General features: G+C 39.2%; 1 protein-coding gene across 2 annotated transcripts in view; it reads right to left on the bottom strand.

Moving 5' to 3' along the window:
• Window positions 1-17,951, bottom strand: part of LOC131139865 (protein kinase C-binding protein NELL1-like) — a 237,854-nt gene that overhangs the window by 124,016 nt on the left and 95,887 nt on the right. For both annotated transcript variants that reach the window (XM_058089792.2, XM_058089793.2), the window contains exons 8-12: window positions 13,435-13,569; window positions 10,609-10,711; window positions 8,109-8,182; window positions 5,087-5,186; window positions 2,032-2,160 (exon numbers count right to left, since the gene is read on the bottom strand). In XM_058089792.2, coding sequence (XP_057945775.2) covers window positions 2,032-2,160; window positions 5,087-5,186; window positions 8,109-8,182; window positions 10,609-10,711; window positions 13,435-13,569 — 541 coding nt within the window. The remainder of the gene's footprint in view (window positions 1-2,031; window positions 2,161-5,086; window positions 5,187-8,108; window positions 8,183-10,608; window positions 10,712-13,434; window positions 13,570-17,951) is intronic.

Here is a 17,951-nt window from a genome sequence, read left to right as displayed (position 1 = left end):
TCTCACTTGGGCCGTGAGTATGCTGGAGCCTATCCCAGCTGACTTGGGACAAGAGGCAGTGTACACCCTGGACTGGTCGCCAGCCAATCACAGGGCACATATAGACAAATAATAAGTTTCCATACATGCTGGTGATCGTCTGACTTTTCGGAACGCTAATAAAAAATAGAGTCACTCTCACAGTTAAAGTTAATATGAAAGAAAAACAAATTTGGTGCTGATGGATCAGTCATGTTGAAAATATAAAATATAATAATGTCAAAGAAGGCTTCCAACTAATCCATTTGCAACAGAAGTTTGAGCTGCCTCCAGGGGAAACCCTAAACGTGGATATTGCCATGGCTTGACGATTTACATTGTTGCCAACAATCAGTGTCTTTCCGTTCTCACTCATATGGTGTAGTACTATCTTGGATTGGAGCAGAGCTTTGAGTAAACCTCTTTACCACGCAGATCAAGCAGAAGCAAACAGACTGAGAGGCTTGAGGCTCCCCGGCTCTCAGCATGTTTAGAGGATTGAGTCCAGGGTGGCGCCAACCCAAAGACAACAGTAGACAGCAATGAGAAAATCCTCCAATCTGGCGATTGGCACGCCTATGCATCTTAATCAAATGTGACCATTAGCTCCATCCCAAGAAGTCTGGGCCTACAGTACCCAGAGGCAAGGTTATTGCTCTGCCAAGCACAATAATCATCAAAATGGAAGCAAGCTCACACTCGTGGATAAAGCACTTCTAGTTCAATTGGAAAATTACAATATGCCATTATAAAATACTCTCATGTCAGTAGACATTATAGGACACGATAGGGAGGAGACAAACAATAAATTACTTAGCCAGCTTAACAAAGACAACAAAGGTAAATGCCATAGAAAAAGAAAAACAAAGCATTCATTTATTCATTCATTTTCTATGCCGCTTTAGTGTCATGGGGGCATGCTGGAGCCCCAACTTTGGGCTTTGGGCTACAGCCAATCAAAGAGCACATACAGACAAAGAGTCATTCACACTTATATTACACCTATGGAAAATTTTGAGTATCCAATTAACCAAACATACACGATTTTGGAATGTGGGAGGAGGCCGGATTACCCAGAGAAAACATGCACAACTCCACACAGAGATGCACAACACAGATTCGAACACAGACCTTCCAGATCTCCTGATTGTGTGGCCAACATGCTAACATGCTTTTCTACCGTGCGGCACAAAACCAAGTATACTACATTTTAAATGTTTATAAATTGACATTATCTACTGCAGGGGTGGGCAAACTACGGCCCGGGGGCCACATCCGGCCCGCCAAGTGTTTGAATACGGCCCGTCCAATCTTTCCAAAGTATTTCATTTAAACTCAACATACAACCTGGCATCATGGCCTGAGCCAACCTTTTGATGGTTTTATCAATTTCGTTTTTTGACATGGTCTGTTGTTTACAAAGTGTTCCTGAAAAAAGGGACACAAGCACATAATAATAATAAGTATTATTATTATTATTAGATTATTATAATAATTATTAGAACTACTATGATCATTATAATTATTATATTAATTATATAATATTATTGTTATATTTGCATATTTTACATAATAATAATATAATAATTATTATTTTCATTTTATTGTAATTATAATATTTTATTAATTTTAAAATATTTAAATATAAATATAAAATAATAAATAATAATAGCAGATTCCATGACAATTTTACAGATACAATAATACCAGGTGGACTGTTAGGTGTAAAATATATAGTCTGCCCCCCCGTAAATTTTGTCATATCAATGCGGCCCGCGAGTCAAAAAGTTTGCCCACCCCTGATCTACTGTATACTAGGTCCAAGTTCACAATCAGCCATGGTATTTGTTATACCTAACATGTGTTGTCTTTGTAAGGCTGCTTCTGTATCTTTGCCCAAAACAGTCTGCAAATACTTTAAACAATTCTCAAAATATCCTGGATGACCAAAATGTCAACAGGAGTCAGTCTCAGAAATCTTGCAGAGTTGAGCAGGGTGATGTTTGCTCCTACCTTCACAGTAAGTAGAATCCCCATGAATGGAGGCATAGCCGCTCTTGCATTCACACTCCGCTTTTGTATTCCGATTTTTACATTCAGAATTGTCTCCACAGATGAGCCCCTCTGAGCAGAAGTCATAACCTTAAAAAAGTAGGAAAACAGAATGTCAGGTTTTTTTTTCTGGTTTCTTCAAAATAACTTTTGGCAGGCTTTTTTATTGGGACACACAGACACATGCACACGCACACACACAAAAAAATAAATTTTGTGATGGTGGTAAAGTTGAATGTACAAAATACAGTTTATGACGAGAGTGGAAGTGATTTTTTGAATGTCCCAGTTTTTGCATGATTCGGCCCCTAAGCTTCATCACTCGTTTATGATGTCATCACCGGTTGACCTGTACTTTGTTGCTGTAGTGTTTTTTTGTATGGCTGCAAAATAAGCCATTTGGAGGCCAAACAAAGTTACTAGTGCCAACTAGATAAAGGCAGTGAGGGCGACCTGAAGCTCCAGGGTTCCACTGAATGAAAAAGCAGCCCGGATCATGATGGACCCCCAGCCACTGTACCGGGTAGAAAACATCTCAGATGGGATCTCCTTGTCATGCCAGTAACGTTGGAAGCCATCTGGACCGTCAAGGTTACATTTATTCTGCTCAGGGAATAAAACTTTTTTCCACCTTTCAATGTCCCATGTTTGATGCTCCCTGGCAAAGTCTAAACGGGAAGTTTTGTGGCATTGAAGGTGACGAGGTCTTTGAATTTTTTTTTTTTTTAAACCCTTTCCCTGCAGATGGGAAACTGATGGTTATTGCGCTGCAGCCGGCACCAATAAGGGCCTTAATTTGGGTTCTTGTGTCGTAGTGGACAGCCAATCAGGTCCTCCGGCTCAGTGCCCGTGTAATATTTTTTGTGTCTACCACTTGATTTTTTTGTTAATGCTCAGGATCTTTAAAAACATTGAGAATGTCTTACTACGTCCAACCTAGGAAGCTATGGCAAGCTGCAAGAGGCCTTGCTTATGCAGCTCGACGATCCAACCATGGTCAAGAAGCAAAAGCTACTTAGTTTTAGCCACCAGGAGGACATGACAGTGCAAATGCCTGACTGAAAATGAGAATTTTGCACGGACTTGAACTTTTGATCTGGTGAAAAACAACCTATTACTTTTTTTATATTTAATTTCCATGTTTTTTGTCTCACTCTCCTTTCTTGCTTTGCATATTATAGCCCAACTTAAAACCTCATTAAGGTTCAAAATGGTCTTGAGATTTTGATCAGGACCATATATACAGTGCATCCGGAAAGTATTCACAGCGCTTCACTTTTTCTACATTTTGTCATGTTACAGCCTCATTCCAAACTGAATTAAATTAATCTCTTACCTCAAAATTCTACACAAAATACTCCATTATGACAATGTGAAAAAAGTTTTTTTTTGACATGTTTTGAATTTATTAAAAATAGAAAACAAAAAAATCACATTTACATAAGTATTCACAGCCTTTGCTTAATACTTTGTTGATCCACCTTTGGCAGCAATTACAGCCTCAAGTCTTTTTGAATATGATCCCACAAGTTTAGCACACCTATCTTTAGGCAGTTTTGCCCATTCTTCTTTGCAATAAGTCTCAAGCTCCATCAGGTTGGATGGGAGACGTCGGTGCACAGCCATTTTCAGATCTCTCCAGAGATGTTCCATCGGATTCAAGTCATTCTATTTTTAATAAATTCAAAACATGTCAAAAAAACCTTTTTTCACATTGTCATAATGGAGTATTTTGTGTAGAATTTTGAGGTAAGAGATTAATTTAATTCAGTTTGGAATGAGGCTGTAACATGACAAAATGTAGAAAAAGTGAAGCGCTGTGAATACTTTCCGGATGCACTGTATATATACACATTTGTTGGCCACAGGTGTCAACATTTCAGCTTTTCTCATTGTTTTTTTCCTTTTTGCCCAATTTTAACACCGGCAACGTCCCAAGGTTCGACCAGTAGGTGGGTTAGTGATCCCTGCATTCTAGTGAATTCATTTGATTTACATTGTTTCCCATTGTTTCAGTTTTTGTACGATTTGGTTTTAGACTGAGCTTTTGGAATGATTTAATAACAGAAACCGAAGTACAAATGTCTTCTTAAATACGTTCAATGATACATTGCTTTACAGGAATTACTAAAACAGAGAAATGAGAAAACTTCAGAAATGCAGACTCCTTCTTAAACAATGTTAACAGACTGGCAGGTGAATGTGTAGCTTTTCCATCTGTTTGTCATATTTGGCATTTCAATTCAATTGTTGTTAATGACTTAATCACAAATTAATATTGACTGGTTCATTCCTGTCCGGCCTTAATGTAAAGCAAGAGCTGCATTTCAGAGTACTGATTGCAATGGAAATCATTTCTAAACAGAAAGCACATGTGAGGACGAAAGAAGGTTAGAGAGAAGCGCAGTGACTAATCTCTTATCTATAAATGTATAAATCCTCTTGCCTGAAAATGTTTCCTATTACCCATCCCCTCTACTTTTTAGTACTAGTAATTTCAAATACTCTAATCTTATATTCCTCTCCATTTTCATCTCCTCTCATCGACGTGCTTTCTCTCTCGCAACATTGTGACACTTTACTTTATTTTCCTTATTTTCGCTCAGCTTTTGAGGTCTTAATCTTCCCCTTTCTTATCTCCTTTTTGCACTCAACGCTTCTCAAGTTTCCCTGGCACCAGGTTTCTTTAACCAAGCCTCTCTTTCTGAGTCACAGCCACTTGAGTTTGTTCATTCACCGTATTTTACATTGTTGGCTTTTCCCCAGTAACAACTCGTTAAAGCAGGATAGTTCAAGCAAATTGGCACGCGGGTGCACATTCAGCAGACAATGCAATCTGCTACGATAGGTATCTGAGCCAAGAAGTTGGTTAAATAGAGAAATATTTTCAGAATACAGACAAGATTAAAAGGACTGACTCTATTATCTATTCTACTCTTCACAGTGGCAAGAGTTTTGTATGTATGAACATTGTAGTCATTGAAGAAACAGTAAAGTTAGAAGAAGACCATGATACCTTGGCAAACATTGCAGCATCTCCCATCCCTTAAGAGCTGTTCACTGACAGAACAGTTGAGGTCTGGACACGCTTCCGTAACTTTCACCATCAAGCCATTCTGGAAGAACAAGAACAGGAAGTGAATTGGCACCATACAATTTTTAAATATTCTTAAGTTTTCATTGTTTTTTTTTAAATAAGAAGTTAGAATTTCTCAGTCTTTGTTTGCTGTTTGTGTAAGTTTGTTCTGGTATGGCACGACTGCTTATATTCTGTGCATCACCTGTATTTAAAACATAGACTTTGTCAGATACGCTTTACAGCAGGGGTCTCAAACTCGCCGCCCTCGGGCCAAATGCGGCCCGCGAGACGCTAGTTTGAGGCCCCCACCTTGATACCAAAGTTGAAATGACAGCTTAAAGCTGTGTGCACACCGGACACAATTAACATGACTTTGCCCCGCCCATACTGTTACCCTACCCTGTTACCCCGCCCTGTTTTGCTTTGGATTAGCAATGAAGCTAAAGGCTTATGACGCTGGGTACAAATAAATGCAGGAAATGATTTGGAATAAAAGGGAAAATACACGTCAAGATAAATCATCTCATCAAACATGTTGTTAAAGTTACGACGCTGCTCCCAGATGGAACTGAGTACGATGCTAACTTGCTAATTGGGTCAAATTATTAAGTTTCATTAATGTTCATGTTAAAGGTTAAATAACTGTTAATACTGTACATTTGAATCTGAAAAAAATAATTTCTCTACCAACTGTATGTGGTTTCTTATGTTTTTTTATTTGCTGTTTTATTATTATTTTACTTATTTATTACTGATTGATTTACTGTTTTTATTCTTAATTTGTTTATTTATTTTTTAAATCTTATTTTGTGTATAGAAAAATAAAAATTAAGATATTTGAGAACAGTGGAATGTTTTATCAGATATTTTGGTGTGGACAACCGGAACCAAAGTACTGAAAAAGTGTAGGGTATAGCAGAAGCAAAAGCATTGAAGATAGTTTTTTTATTGATTTTTTTTCCAGTTTTTAATAAATGCGTTTTTTTTTTTTTTTGAAAACCTGATGCGGCCGGGCTTCACCCAGAACCTAGCTCTAGTGGCCCCCAGTTTGAGACCCCTGCTTTACAGCATAGAAGTATAATGCATGAAAATCCAAAAAAAGTAGATTGAAAAGTATTAGTATTGTGCAGAACATTATGATGAACTTAGCAGTTACAGTTATAGGCAGCACAGTTATAGTGGTTAACAGTTACAGTCTGGAAATCCAAAATTGTATGACTGTGTGAAGTTTGCATGTCCTCATCGTGTTTTATCCAGGTACTCTGGCTTCTTCACGCATCCCCCCAAAAAAAAAAAAAAAAATGGATGTTAAGCCAACTCAGTGTTCTCAGTTATGTTCTGTCATGCCCCCCACTGTGGGACAAAAATGGTTTTGCACCACCCTGATTTGAAATACTACAGAGGAAGTGATGATATCTATTTTTCTATCTGTGCAGACTCTACAAACTGAACCAAAAACCCAAATGCAACCAAATGGAGAGCTGTGAAGCATACATGTGTATTGAAGACTCAAATTCATACATGTTGACATATCTGCACTCATATCCATCCCACAGTTCACCACGCAATGCACTAAACCCCACTCCCCCAGGGGGTCCTGCCCTACTATTTGATGCTGTTGAATGCATACCAAATAAGGTAATCTAAGATGTTCATAAATGAGGTAATCCTGAAAAAAGAATGGGGGCTAGACCACAGATAGCATGTGTAGTGCAGACAGACAAAAGAAAAGATGTTGAATAAAAACACTGTGTCATCTTCCCTTGGGCTCTGAAGACAAATAGCAACCACAGCAGCAGCCGTTAGGCTGTTGAATCAGAGCTCTGGTGGTCCCAGTTGTATCGCTCAAGGTCCAAAGTATCGACCCAATCCCCGAAGATGCTTTTCTCCTTCACAACTTCTTTCAATGTCGTACTTCTTTAGGCACTGTTAGTGAAGTAGTCCACTTTGGGCAGGTGGTTCCAAGTTATGCAATTTAAAACTACTTTTTATTTTCTGGCATCGGATTCATACTTAACTCACTTTGATAATCATGTTACCCGGAATCATGGGTAATGGGATTAAAACATGGCTGCACGGCAGATGAGTGGTTAGTGCGCAGGTCTCAAAGCTAGGAGACCCGAGTTTGATTCCACCCTCGGCCATCTCTGTGTGGAATTTGCACATTCCAAAAACATGCTAGGTTAATTGGCGACTCCAAATTGTCCATAGGTATGAATGTGAGTGTGAATGGTTGTTTGTCTATATGTGCCCTGCGATTGGCTGGCCACCAGTCCAGGGTGTACCCTGCCTCTCGCTCTAAGACAGCTGGCATAGGCTCCAGCACCCCCTCGTGTGGATAAGCGGTAGAAAATGAATGAATGAATAATTAAAACGTCAAACTGAATATTCCCGTTCATTTCATGGTCCAATTTACTAGTGGAAACCTGGGAATAAAATATCTGGAGCGCCTCTAAAAGCAATATGACCACAAATTGTCCATACCAGGATAAATGATGGCTGTTAAATTCCTACACCAATTTTACATTGAAATGACAGTTCAGTGTCTCCAAGGAGTAACAATGGGTTCAGAAATATAATGTGCGCTAGGCCTTGCAAGCAAATATCTGCAAACAATAACAATTTCGACCCTAAAATGTTGTCTCTAAAGATAAATTGCCTTGCAATGAATAAGGCCAAGAATGCCTTTAATTATAGTCCATGGAGTGATAAAGCATCGGTTTAAATGAGGTCTTTGTATTTCAGCATTCATTCGTTTTTCTAATTACCTAGCGTTCTGGTCATTAGAAAAACAAAGAGAAATAGATTGAGTCGATTGGAGGAGAGATGGAAAACTAATAAGACCTGCTGGTTAATTGAATAGTACAAGGAGTCCAGCCCGAGACAGGCAGAGAAATACAACCTGATGATTTGACTGCAATGTAAAATACTAAACAGAAGGCAACAAAAGAGGAGTTACCTTGCATTCCCTGCAGCTCCTGGACAAAAAGCGCTGACCCTCAGAAAAGACCTGGCCCATGTAACTGCATTTTGCTGCGGGCAAAAAACAAAAACATAACTGCTTTATAGACAGTATTTAAGGTAAGAACATACTGTATACATTATGTACGTTGATGAAAGGCCATTAACAGGCTATTATGAAACTATATAACCTTAATAAAATATATTAGGAAAGCAGGAAGTGAACAAATGTAACAGTTACTGATTGTAAAAGTACCAGATGGAGGGGGAGGATTTAATAAGCTTTGCTTCTTCCTACTCCTTTTGGACATGTGGAACTGTGAACTGATTATGTGATGCATTCAATTGTAATCTGATGTATGTTAAAATGAAATAAAACCATTACCATTACCATTACCATTACCATTACCATTAATTCTGAGTGCTTTAAACCAGTGATTGTCAACCGGTGGATTGGTTGCAGAGCTGTTTTCAGTGGGTTGGGGTCTTTGCCACCAAAATAGTGGGATGACACGATGTCAGTGCTGTTCGGATATTGCGATTAATTGTATGGAAAGGCTGCATTGTGGACGAGCGGTTAGCACATAGGCCACACAGCTGAGAAACCTGGATTCAATTCCCTGCTCCCCGTATGGAGATTGCATGTTCTCCTTGTGCGTGTCTGGGATAGGCTCCCGCATGCCAGCGACCCTCGTGAGGATAAGCGGTCCAGAAAATGAATGAATGCATGGAAAGCTTTTGTCAAATCCATACTGCAGCTGCACACCTTCTGCGCTAAATAGTGATGGTCCTCAGTAATTTCGATTAGTGTGATGGAAGTTGAAATATCAGCTCTGTATCCACATTGGAACTCTTACCATGAACACCCTTTCCGGTCAACAGGAAGTCACATGTAAGGTGATGGTTGAGAACCAATGCTTTAAATTACAATGAGCACAATGAAAATTCATACAACTGCACACAAAAATGGTTTCAAAGCAAACGTTCTACATAGTTAATTTAGTCAGTAAAATAAGTTGTTCTTGGCTAGTGAACCCAAGCAGGGGAGAACTGTAACAGCGCATTAAGAATACAACAGAAAAGACACTTCTACATATTCCTCTGGCAATAAAGCAGAAATAGAAAATGAAGCCTATCATGTGAAGTCCTGCTTTCCTCATCCCCAGGGTGCAGGGCCATGAAGCTCACACTTACAACTTTGGAGCATAACTCCCTCGTTTGCCTGTGCCAGAGCTCCGATATTCACATGGGAGGGAGAGGAAGAACACTGAGCATGCAGAGCAATGGAGTAAGGCAGAGGAGCGTTGAAATTATTCAAAGGCGGACTATACATAAGGGATTAAGACATTTCCAGAACAGGAAGAGACACAGAGCTGTCCGTGAATTTTTGAGCAGTTCCAAACCCAGGTGTACTTCGTACTAAAAATACTGTTTGCTTGGACATCAGTGGTTTGGTGCATTTTCATATGCATTTACCATATCTTACTTATTGTGTGGAAATATGGTTTAATAACTATAAAAGCAATCTTCACTCGCTAAATGTACTGCAAAAAAGGTCAGTAAGGATAATTCATAATGCCACCTACAGAGAACATACTAACTCCTTATTTCTAAAATCACAAATACTTCAACTTGCTGATATAGTTCATCTTCAAACAGCTAAAATAATGCATAAGACTAAAAATAACCAATTACCTAAAAATGTCATCCAATACTTCTCTACAAGAGAGGAGAAATATGATCTCAGGGAAGAAGTACATTTGAAACACTTATATGCTAGGACTACGTTAAAAAGCCATAGCATTTCAGTATGTGGAATCAAACTATGGAATGGATTGAGTAAGGACCTCAAACAATGCACAACGATGAGCCAATTCAAGAAACAATACAAGCAGTTGATGTTTGCTAAATACAAGGATGAAGAGTCTTGAACCAGTCATGATGTGCTATATATATCACTATATTGACACTTACTATGGTACCCATTATGGCATTGGATGCTCATATCACCTCGTACTTCGGTACGAGGTACATTATTAAAAAAAAACACACAAAAAAACCTTAAACTGTATTATGGAAAGCAGGAAGTGAACAAATGTAACAGTTACTGATTGTAAAAGTACCAGATGGAGGGGTAGGATTTAATAAGCTTTGCTTCTTCCTACTCCTTTTGGACATGTGGAACTGTGAACTGATTATGTGATGCACTCAATTGTAATCTGATGCATGTTCAAATGAAATAAAACCATTACCATTACCATTACATGTGTAGCTTGGCGCTGCCATTGATTGGTGGACAGAAAATGATCACTTCCACCTGTTGTGGAAATACTGCCTTTTAACAATTTTGCCTCTGTCCAAATATTTACATCCGATGGCGGCAATTCACCCTCGCACACAATGTGACCGTTTCACCTTGAAATTAAGAGGCATCTCCATTAGTTTTAAACAGTGAAAGGGGTGTTTATTGATTAAGCTGACCTTTGATTTGTACTTACGCCTGCATTTCTTACAGCACGTCCCATCCACATGTACAGGCAATGAGTCTTCTGAGCAATTTGCAGGAGGACAGAAAATCCTGCGGCACTCCACAACACCATTCTGTAAGCAAATGTACATTTTTAACAACATTGCAACTACAATATACAATCAAGTGTGTCTTGACATCAACTTATTTTGATACATGAGACACAAATCTCATTGATGCTTGAGAGCAATGCGCTCAACATAGTAAGTGTAATAACAAATCAAGAGAATAAAAGTGTGCCACCCGGCAAACAGATTGTAATGAATTATATGCTGACATTACTGCCAAGAACAGTAATATAGCATTTAATGAGATTTTAATGAGAAAGCCAGCCATCTTTTTATTTTTATCTTTTTTATTTTTATTTTTTATCTGATTTCCTTTCTCTTAAGTACAGTATTATATTTTACACACAATTCATTGCATTGGATGGGATAGCTCTGCTTTGAAGTGTGATACTGAAGAGCAACAAAATTATTGATTATTAAATTCCAGAATCTCACTTTTTTATTATGTGTAAAATCAGTGTAAAATATTATTTATAGGACAAATTGACAAATTATGAAACACTTTGATCAGATTAATCACACAATTTAACAAATTAATCGTGATCAATCACCATTAACAACTATGTCTGAAATATGCCAATTTTACTGTATTTAATGAATACAAAGATAATTGATGATATATATTTGTATGTGGGCTGCACGGCGGTCTTGTGGTTTGTGCACAGACCTCTCAGCTAGGAGACCAGAGTTCAATTCCACTGTGTGGAGTTTGCATGTTCTCCCCGTCGCCAGCCAATCACAGGGCACATATAGACAAACAACCATTCACACTCACATTCATACCTATGGACAATTTGGAGTCGCTAATTAACCTAGCATGTTTTTGGAATGTGGGAGGAAGTCGGAGAAAACCCACGCATGCACAGGGAGAACATGCAAACTCAGCACAGAGATGATGGGCAGAATCGAACTCGGGTGTCCTAGCTGTGTGCCCTGCGCACTAACCACTCCAATGCTGTGCAGCCTGTTTTTCTTTATCTTCCTGTTTATTTACGCACACACACGCACTACTACACATTATTAAGCTGTTATTGTGATGTTCGGAGTTTCCCTGAACGCATCTCACATTCTAATACTGAAAATGTGAAAGAAAGGAATAAAAGAAGTAGATAGATACATATACTATTTTTACCATGTATATATGTAATATATATAGTGTTGCGGGCGGCACGGCGGTCTAGTGGTTAGCGCGCAGACCTCACAGCTAGGAGACAAGGGTTCAATTTGTGGAGTTTGCATGTTCTCCCCGTGCACGCGTGGGTTTTCTCCGGGTACTCCGGTTTCCTCCCACATTCCAAAAACATGCTAGGTTAATTGGTGACTCCAAATTGTCCATAGGTATGAATGTGAGTGTGAATGGTTGTTTGTCTATATGTGCCCTGTGATTGGCTGGCCACCAGTCCAGGGTGTACCCCGCCTCTCGCCCAAAGACAGCTTCCTCGTGAGGAAAAGCGGTAGAAAATGAATGAATGAATGAATATAGTGTTGCAATTGTAATGCAGTGTGTGTTCAGGTCAGAATGAAATCCGTGCTCCAATTTGCTATCACGACAAACCCGTCAGACCCGAGGCGTGCTTCCTCTGGTGCGCATGCGTTAAATAATAAAAAAAAAAAAATGGATGTAATTAATGAAATAAATTAGTTACCACCATTACTAATAGGTGGTAATGGTTGCGACATTACTACCATAATAAAATATAATTATTGGTTTAATTGGAGTCTCCACAAGAAATTAAAATGTGTAAACATAAACAGTAGATGGTCTGCAGAGTTTGAATCTGATTGATTGATTCAACCCTGACTGATGAATTGGCCAATAGGGTATAAATATACAACCTGTTAACAGAGTCATCATTCAGTGCTGGAGGACAGATGATGGCACCAAGTGGTCTGCTGATATGGAGGCCCTGGAGGACTGACTTCAGCTCTGAAGCTGATCTATCCTTGCAGATGCCTCTTAATTTCATGAGTCATTGGAAGTACTCCCCCCAGGATGGCACAGATATCCACTTAATGGTATGTTCAGAGGAGCAAATCATACCAACGAAACTCTCTCCTGTGCTTGCTGTGTAGCGATACAGTAAGTCTAAATCCCCAGGGCCACAGATGGCCTGATTCAACACATTTAAAAGTCTGGCTTCCATGTGTGCGAGCAGACAGGGACGCTAATTAGAGGATGATTACCAGGGTGCTGCCCTTGGGCGGCAGTGGTATCAGGCCTGGAAAAAAGGAAGTACTGAAGGAAGCTACCTGTTAGGTGGGGAAAAAATAGACTCTGTTTTGTCTGGACAATTTCTGTATTGTTCTGATTATGACAAAGTCAAACATTCATACGAGGGTTGCAGGCGTGCTGGAGCCTATCCCAGCTGTTTTCGGGCAAGACATGGGTACACCCTGGACTGGTCGCCAGCCAATCACAGGGCACATATAAACAAACAACCATTCACACTCACATTCATACTTATGGACAAACAATTTTAGTATATTGAAGACAATTGTGGGCTGTACGGTGGTCAAGTGGTTAGCGAGCAGGGCACACAGCTAGGACACCTGGGTTTGATTCCCCCTCAGCATCTCTATGTGGACTTTTCGCCGGGTACTCTGGCTTCCTCCCACATTCAACATGCATGTTGGGTTAATTGGTGACTCCAAATCGATTATGGACATCAAATTTTAACGAATGAGTCTACAGTGAATGTTTCATCATTTATGAGAAGAGTGACCCTTACCTTACATGCACAGTTCCTGCAATTTTCTGGTTCGACCCAGAGCTCCTTATTCCTGAAGACAAGACCATTGGCACTGCACGTCTTCTCGCAGTGACATCCCTCAAGCTGGGTCAGCCTGGACTCTGCGTAATTTAACTGAGAATAACCACAAAACGACCAATCACAAACAAAACGTCTGACTGTGCAAGCAGGTTAACCCCTCGCCCTCTCTCCATCACCCTCTGGTGTTCCACTGAGATCAGCTCATTAGAGGAAGAGTAATAAAAGATCTTCATTCAGCTCATGTTTCAGACCGTAGGCTATAAGCTATAGTGAAAATGACAGAAAAGACTGACAGTCCAGATCCTTTCTCACCCCCTTGTACTCCTACACACTGCACAGCGCTTCTTCTAAAGCTCCTTTCATGCTCAACACTTTTCATGTTTGTCCTTCAACTGTAATACTTGTTTGGCGGCAGCCCAAAAAACATTTGTTCATCACACAAATGACTTTAAAGTGAGAAATGCGAACGTAAATTGATCTTGTAGCACGGTAAAGACTGTATTAGGTGAATCATTTCCCAGAACATGTTGTTACCTGAGCTGGAGCATGTTATCAATACATCAATACATCATGTGTATTGACACACACATCATTGATCAGGGTTGGGTTGGGTTTGCCCCTTTAGCTCTGCATGCATTAAGTCATTTCTTAACCAGGATATTTTATTTTTCAGATCAAACAAATTTAAATGTTGAGCAAAACTGAGCACAAAATGCAGATTTTGAATGATTGTTTTTATTATTAAGGAAGACATTTACATGGTCCTGTGTGAAAAAGGGATTGGCCCCTAAACCTAATAACTGGTTGGGCCACCCTTAGTTTCGATCCATTGTATTGAGTTATGTACTCTTATGGAGCAGCTACACATGATAACCTTTCTAGATCTTCCAGAATCTTCATCTATTCCAGCTGTATTTCCATGAATTTCCAAAAAGGCCCTCCTCCGAGTATGCCCATTCTGCTGTGATTGGTCACACTCCGAAAAGATCTTCCGGACTACTGTTGAACCCCACTTTCTAATTTTGTGGGTATAGGAGTTGATAATAAATGAATAACGCCTATGGAGAGTTACTTAAGTGCTCAAGAGCTACCGGCAGCTCATGAGCGACTGGCTGGAGACCCCTGACTTACCATGTATGAACTCAGAGTGGTAATGAAGGTCCAACTTCGTTAACACAAGAATAAAACATTACAACTACATTTATCAGTCAGAAAAGCAACAGCATCTCAATAGGATTGTGGTAAGGACTTTGACTAGTCCACTCCAAAGTCTTCATATTGTTTTTTCTTCAGCCATTCAGAGATGGACTTGCTGGTGTGTTTTGGATCATTGTCTGGCTTTGAGGTCACTGAACAATTCATAGTTCCATTGCAATACTTCCAGGTCTTGAAGCAGCCAAACAGCCCCAGTCCATTATACTACCACCACTATATTTCACTGTTAGTATGATGTTCTTTTTCTGAAATGCAGTGTTACTTTTACACCAGATGTCATTTCCAAAAAGTTCGACCTTTGTCTCATCGGACCACAGATTATTTTCCCAAAGGTCAATATGTTTTCTGGTAAAATTGAAACAAGCTTCAATCTTCTTTTTGCTCGGTGTCTTTCTTATGGTGGCGTCATGAACCTTAACTGAGGAAAGTGAGACCTGTGGTTCTTTGGATGATGTTGTGTCATCTTTTGTAGGTTCACCACTCTTCCATGTGTTCGCCATTTGTGCATAATGACTCTCACGGTGGTTCACTGGCATCCCAAAGCTTGAGAAATGGCTTTATGAACTTTTCCAGACAGCAACTAATCTCAGTTAAATGATGTCTTAACAGGGGGCCAGTTACTTTTGCACACAGAGCCAAGTTGGTTTGTAAAAAGTCTCATTTAAAAACGTCATTTTGTGTTCAGTTTTGTTGTCATTGACTAATATTCTAATCTGTTTGATGATCTGAAACATTAAAGTGTGACAAAAATGCAAATGATTCATTCATATATGTATATATGAATTTCAAATTGTTGTCCAAATGTAAAATTACAACAATTGTAAAACTACAAATAAGTTTTGGGGGTCTGGATTGGATTATTTCTTGTGGAAAAGTGATTTAGTTTCAGTATATTTCAGTTTTTGTCAGACCTTGTGGAATTAATGGTGCTAACCAAGGTGTCATTGCACTGATATTAACCTAGATATCATATTAACGGAGTCCTGACTGATGTCATTGAATAAAGTAGAAGCCATCTGAACATTAAAGGTCAACTGAGAAATCATCGGCTGGTCTGAGCAGCAGAATTGCTCTGAGTCTGCCGCATCTGCTCCTGTGAGACCCGCTCAGGCCACCGTGTCAGGAAAGAAAGGCCCCACCATGAAACGATCGAGGCTTTTCAAGAAAAAGGGAGAAATTCTAGATGCCACTGAGGCATTTAGAGGCGTCCCAATTGGCTACCGAAGGGCTGTGTGAGCTGTGAGTTTAAAAACAGCCCTGTCAAAGTCCTAAACAAAAGGCTTGGAACACAGATTTCAAAGGCAAAGCATCAGCCTGGAGGCATCGCAGGGGAATTGCTTTCCTGGATAACGTGACTAACAACTATCACACGAGTGAGAAGCTAATAGATGTGTGTCTCCAGCGTTTGATGCGTAGACAACAGCAGAACGTCCAGCTGTTCCATGTGCACGTTTGAGTGTGGCCAGCCTTCTGAGCATGTTTTGTTCTTCATAATCCGTGTATGCACATGCATGTTAGACATAAACATCAAAGGAATCAGCATACACTCAATGACAGCTCAGTCACTCATCTCTCCCTCATATTAGAAATGATTCACCCCTTGCTGAACTCTTCTCATCCCAACCAGTGAAAGGAAAGGGTACATTTGGGAACTGGAGATGACTGGATACTCCCTGCTGTGATTTGTATGAACAAGTCAGGTGGAAATGTGTTTGTGTGTAGAAATGGACAAGTAGAAAGTAGCGACACGGCAGGACAGCAATGTTCATCATCTCGGACTCTGTATAATAGGGGAGATTTTTATTTATGTTACGTTCCGAACGGAATCCCCCCCCCCCCCCCCCCCCACACACACACGCCCCAAATCTCCTACTCGCTTAACCAGGTTGACATTGACATTGTTCTCTATTTACTAGTCAATATTTACAGTGACTATTGCAACAATTGTACATTAGATTCAGCTCCAGAACCTTCCCTCCAATATCTCTCTTAAATATGCCTCACACACTTAATAAACACATTTTAAATTATACAATGTATCAATATAAAAATAGATACTTGAGTGATCCCCAACAGGGGAAATTTATATACTATAGGTCCTAACCAATAATAAATAATAATGAAAATGGTGGATAAACAGATGGAATCTGAGCCACAGTACAGCCTTTAGCCTGGTTGTCACGCTACTGGCAGGCTAGATGTCTCCTGGGATTGAACTCGTCTACAGTGGCAAAAATATATGTGTATGTATGTTTTATTTGTTGTTTTTTTGTTCGAATGAAACACCATGTCAGTTTGTGTAAAAAAACAAAAAAAAGTCAAAGTTAATATAACTTGACTTTTGCGTCTCACGGGGTGCGTTCAAGAACCACGGGACAATGTGCAAAATCTAAACCCTTGACAAAAAACATAATTAGTGAGAAAAAAGACATAAACATGTTTGTATTGATACAAATCAATAGTAAACAAAGCACAACGTACTTTGGTACGAGGTGCATTATTAAAAAAACAAACAAAAAAAAACAACAACAAAAAAACCTTAAACTGTATTATGGAAAGCAGGAAGTGAACAAATGTAACAGTTACTGATTGTAAAAGTACCAGATGGAGGGGTAGGATTTAATAAGCTTTGCTTCTTCCTACTCCTTTTGGACATGTGGAACTGTGAACTGATTATGTGATGCATTCAATTGTAATCTGATGCATGTTCAAATGAAATAAAACCATTACCATTACCATGTAACAATTGTGGGCTTCTTTAACTGTATAAGTGAACCCAAATGCTAATGATAACGGGCTACCTCTAAAGCTACAATTGGATATGATGGCGTTGTCTACGCGAGCTCAATGCGGCATTTTATTTTATATGTATTGATATTTACAGATTAAATGGACCATAAGGACTATAACCCTGGAAGATGGATATATGGATGGATTTTTTATACTGCTGGATGATACAGTATACAGATTGTTGGTACTACATTTTGTTTTGTCCATTAAATTGCATTTTGTACTATAATAATCACTTCAATATGCAGGATCATTTAAAAAAAATGGATTTTTTTACATTTTATTTTATTAAATGAATTCTCCTGTTTGTAGTTTGTATCCAAACCTCTCACCACTACTATTCTTCTATTTTATCTGCAGAGCCAGTGGAATCTGAATTTTGGTCAGCTGTCTATACATACAGTGTATCCACTTTATAAACAAGGTCTTATTTATAAGGTCTCGGCGATAATTCTCTTTGAGGAAGAGTT

This window comes from Doryrhamphus excisus, linkage group LG13, assembly GCF_037039965.1.
Source record: "Doryrhamphus excisus strain RoL-2023G ecotype Guam linkage group LG13, RoL_Dexc_Guam_v1.1, whole genome shotgun sequence".
NCBI lineage: Eukaryota > Metazoa > Chordata > Actinopteri > Syngnathiformes > Syngnathidae > Doryrhamphus > Doryrhamphus excisus.
The sequence above is the reverse complement of the archived record's forward strand: the minus strand, read 5'-3'. Positions and strand labels throughout refer to the sequence as shown.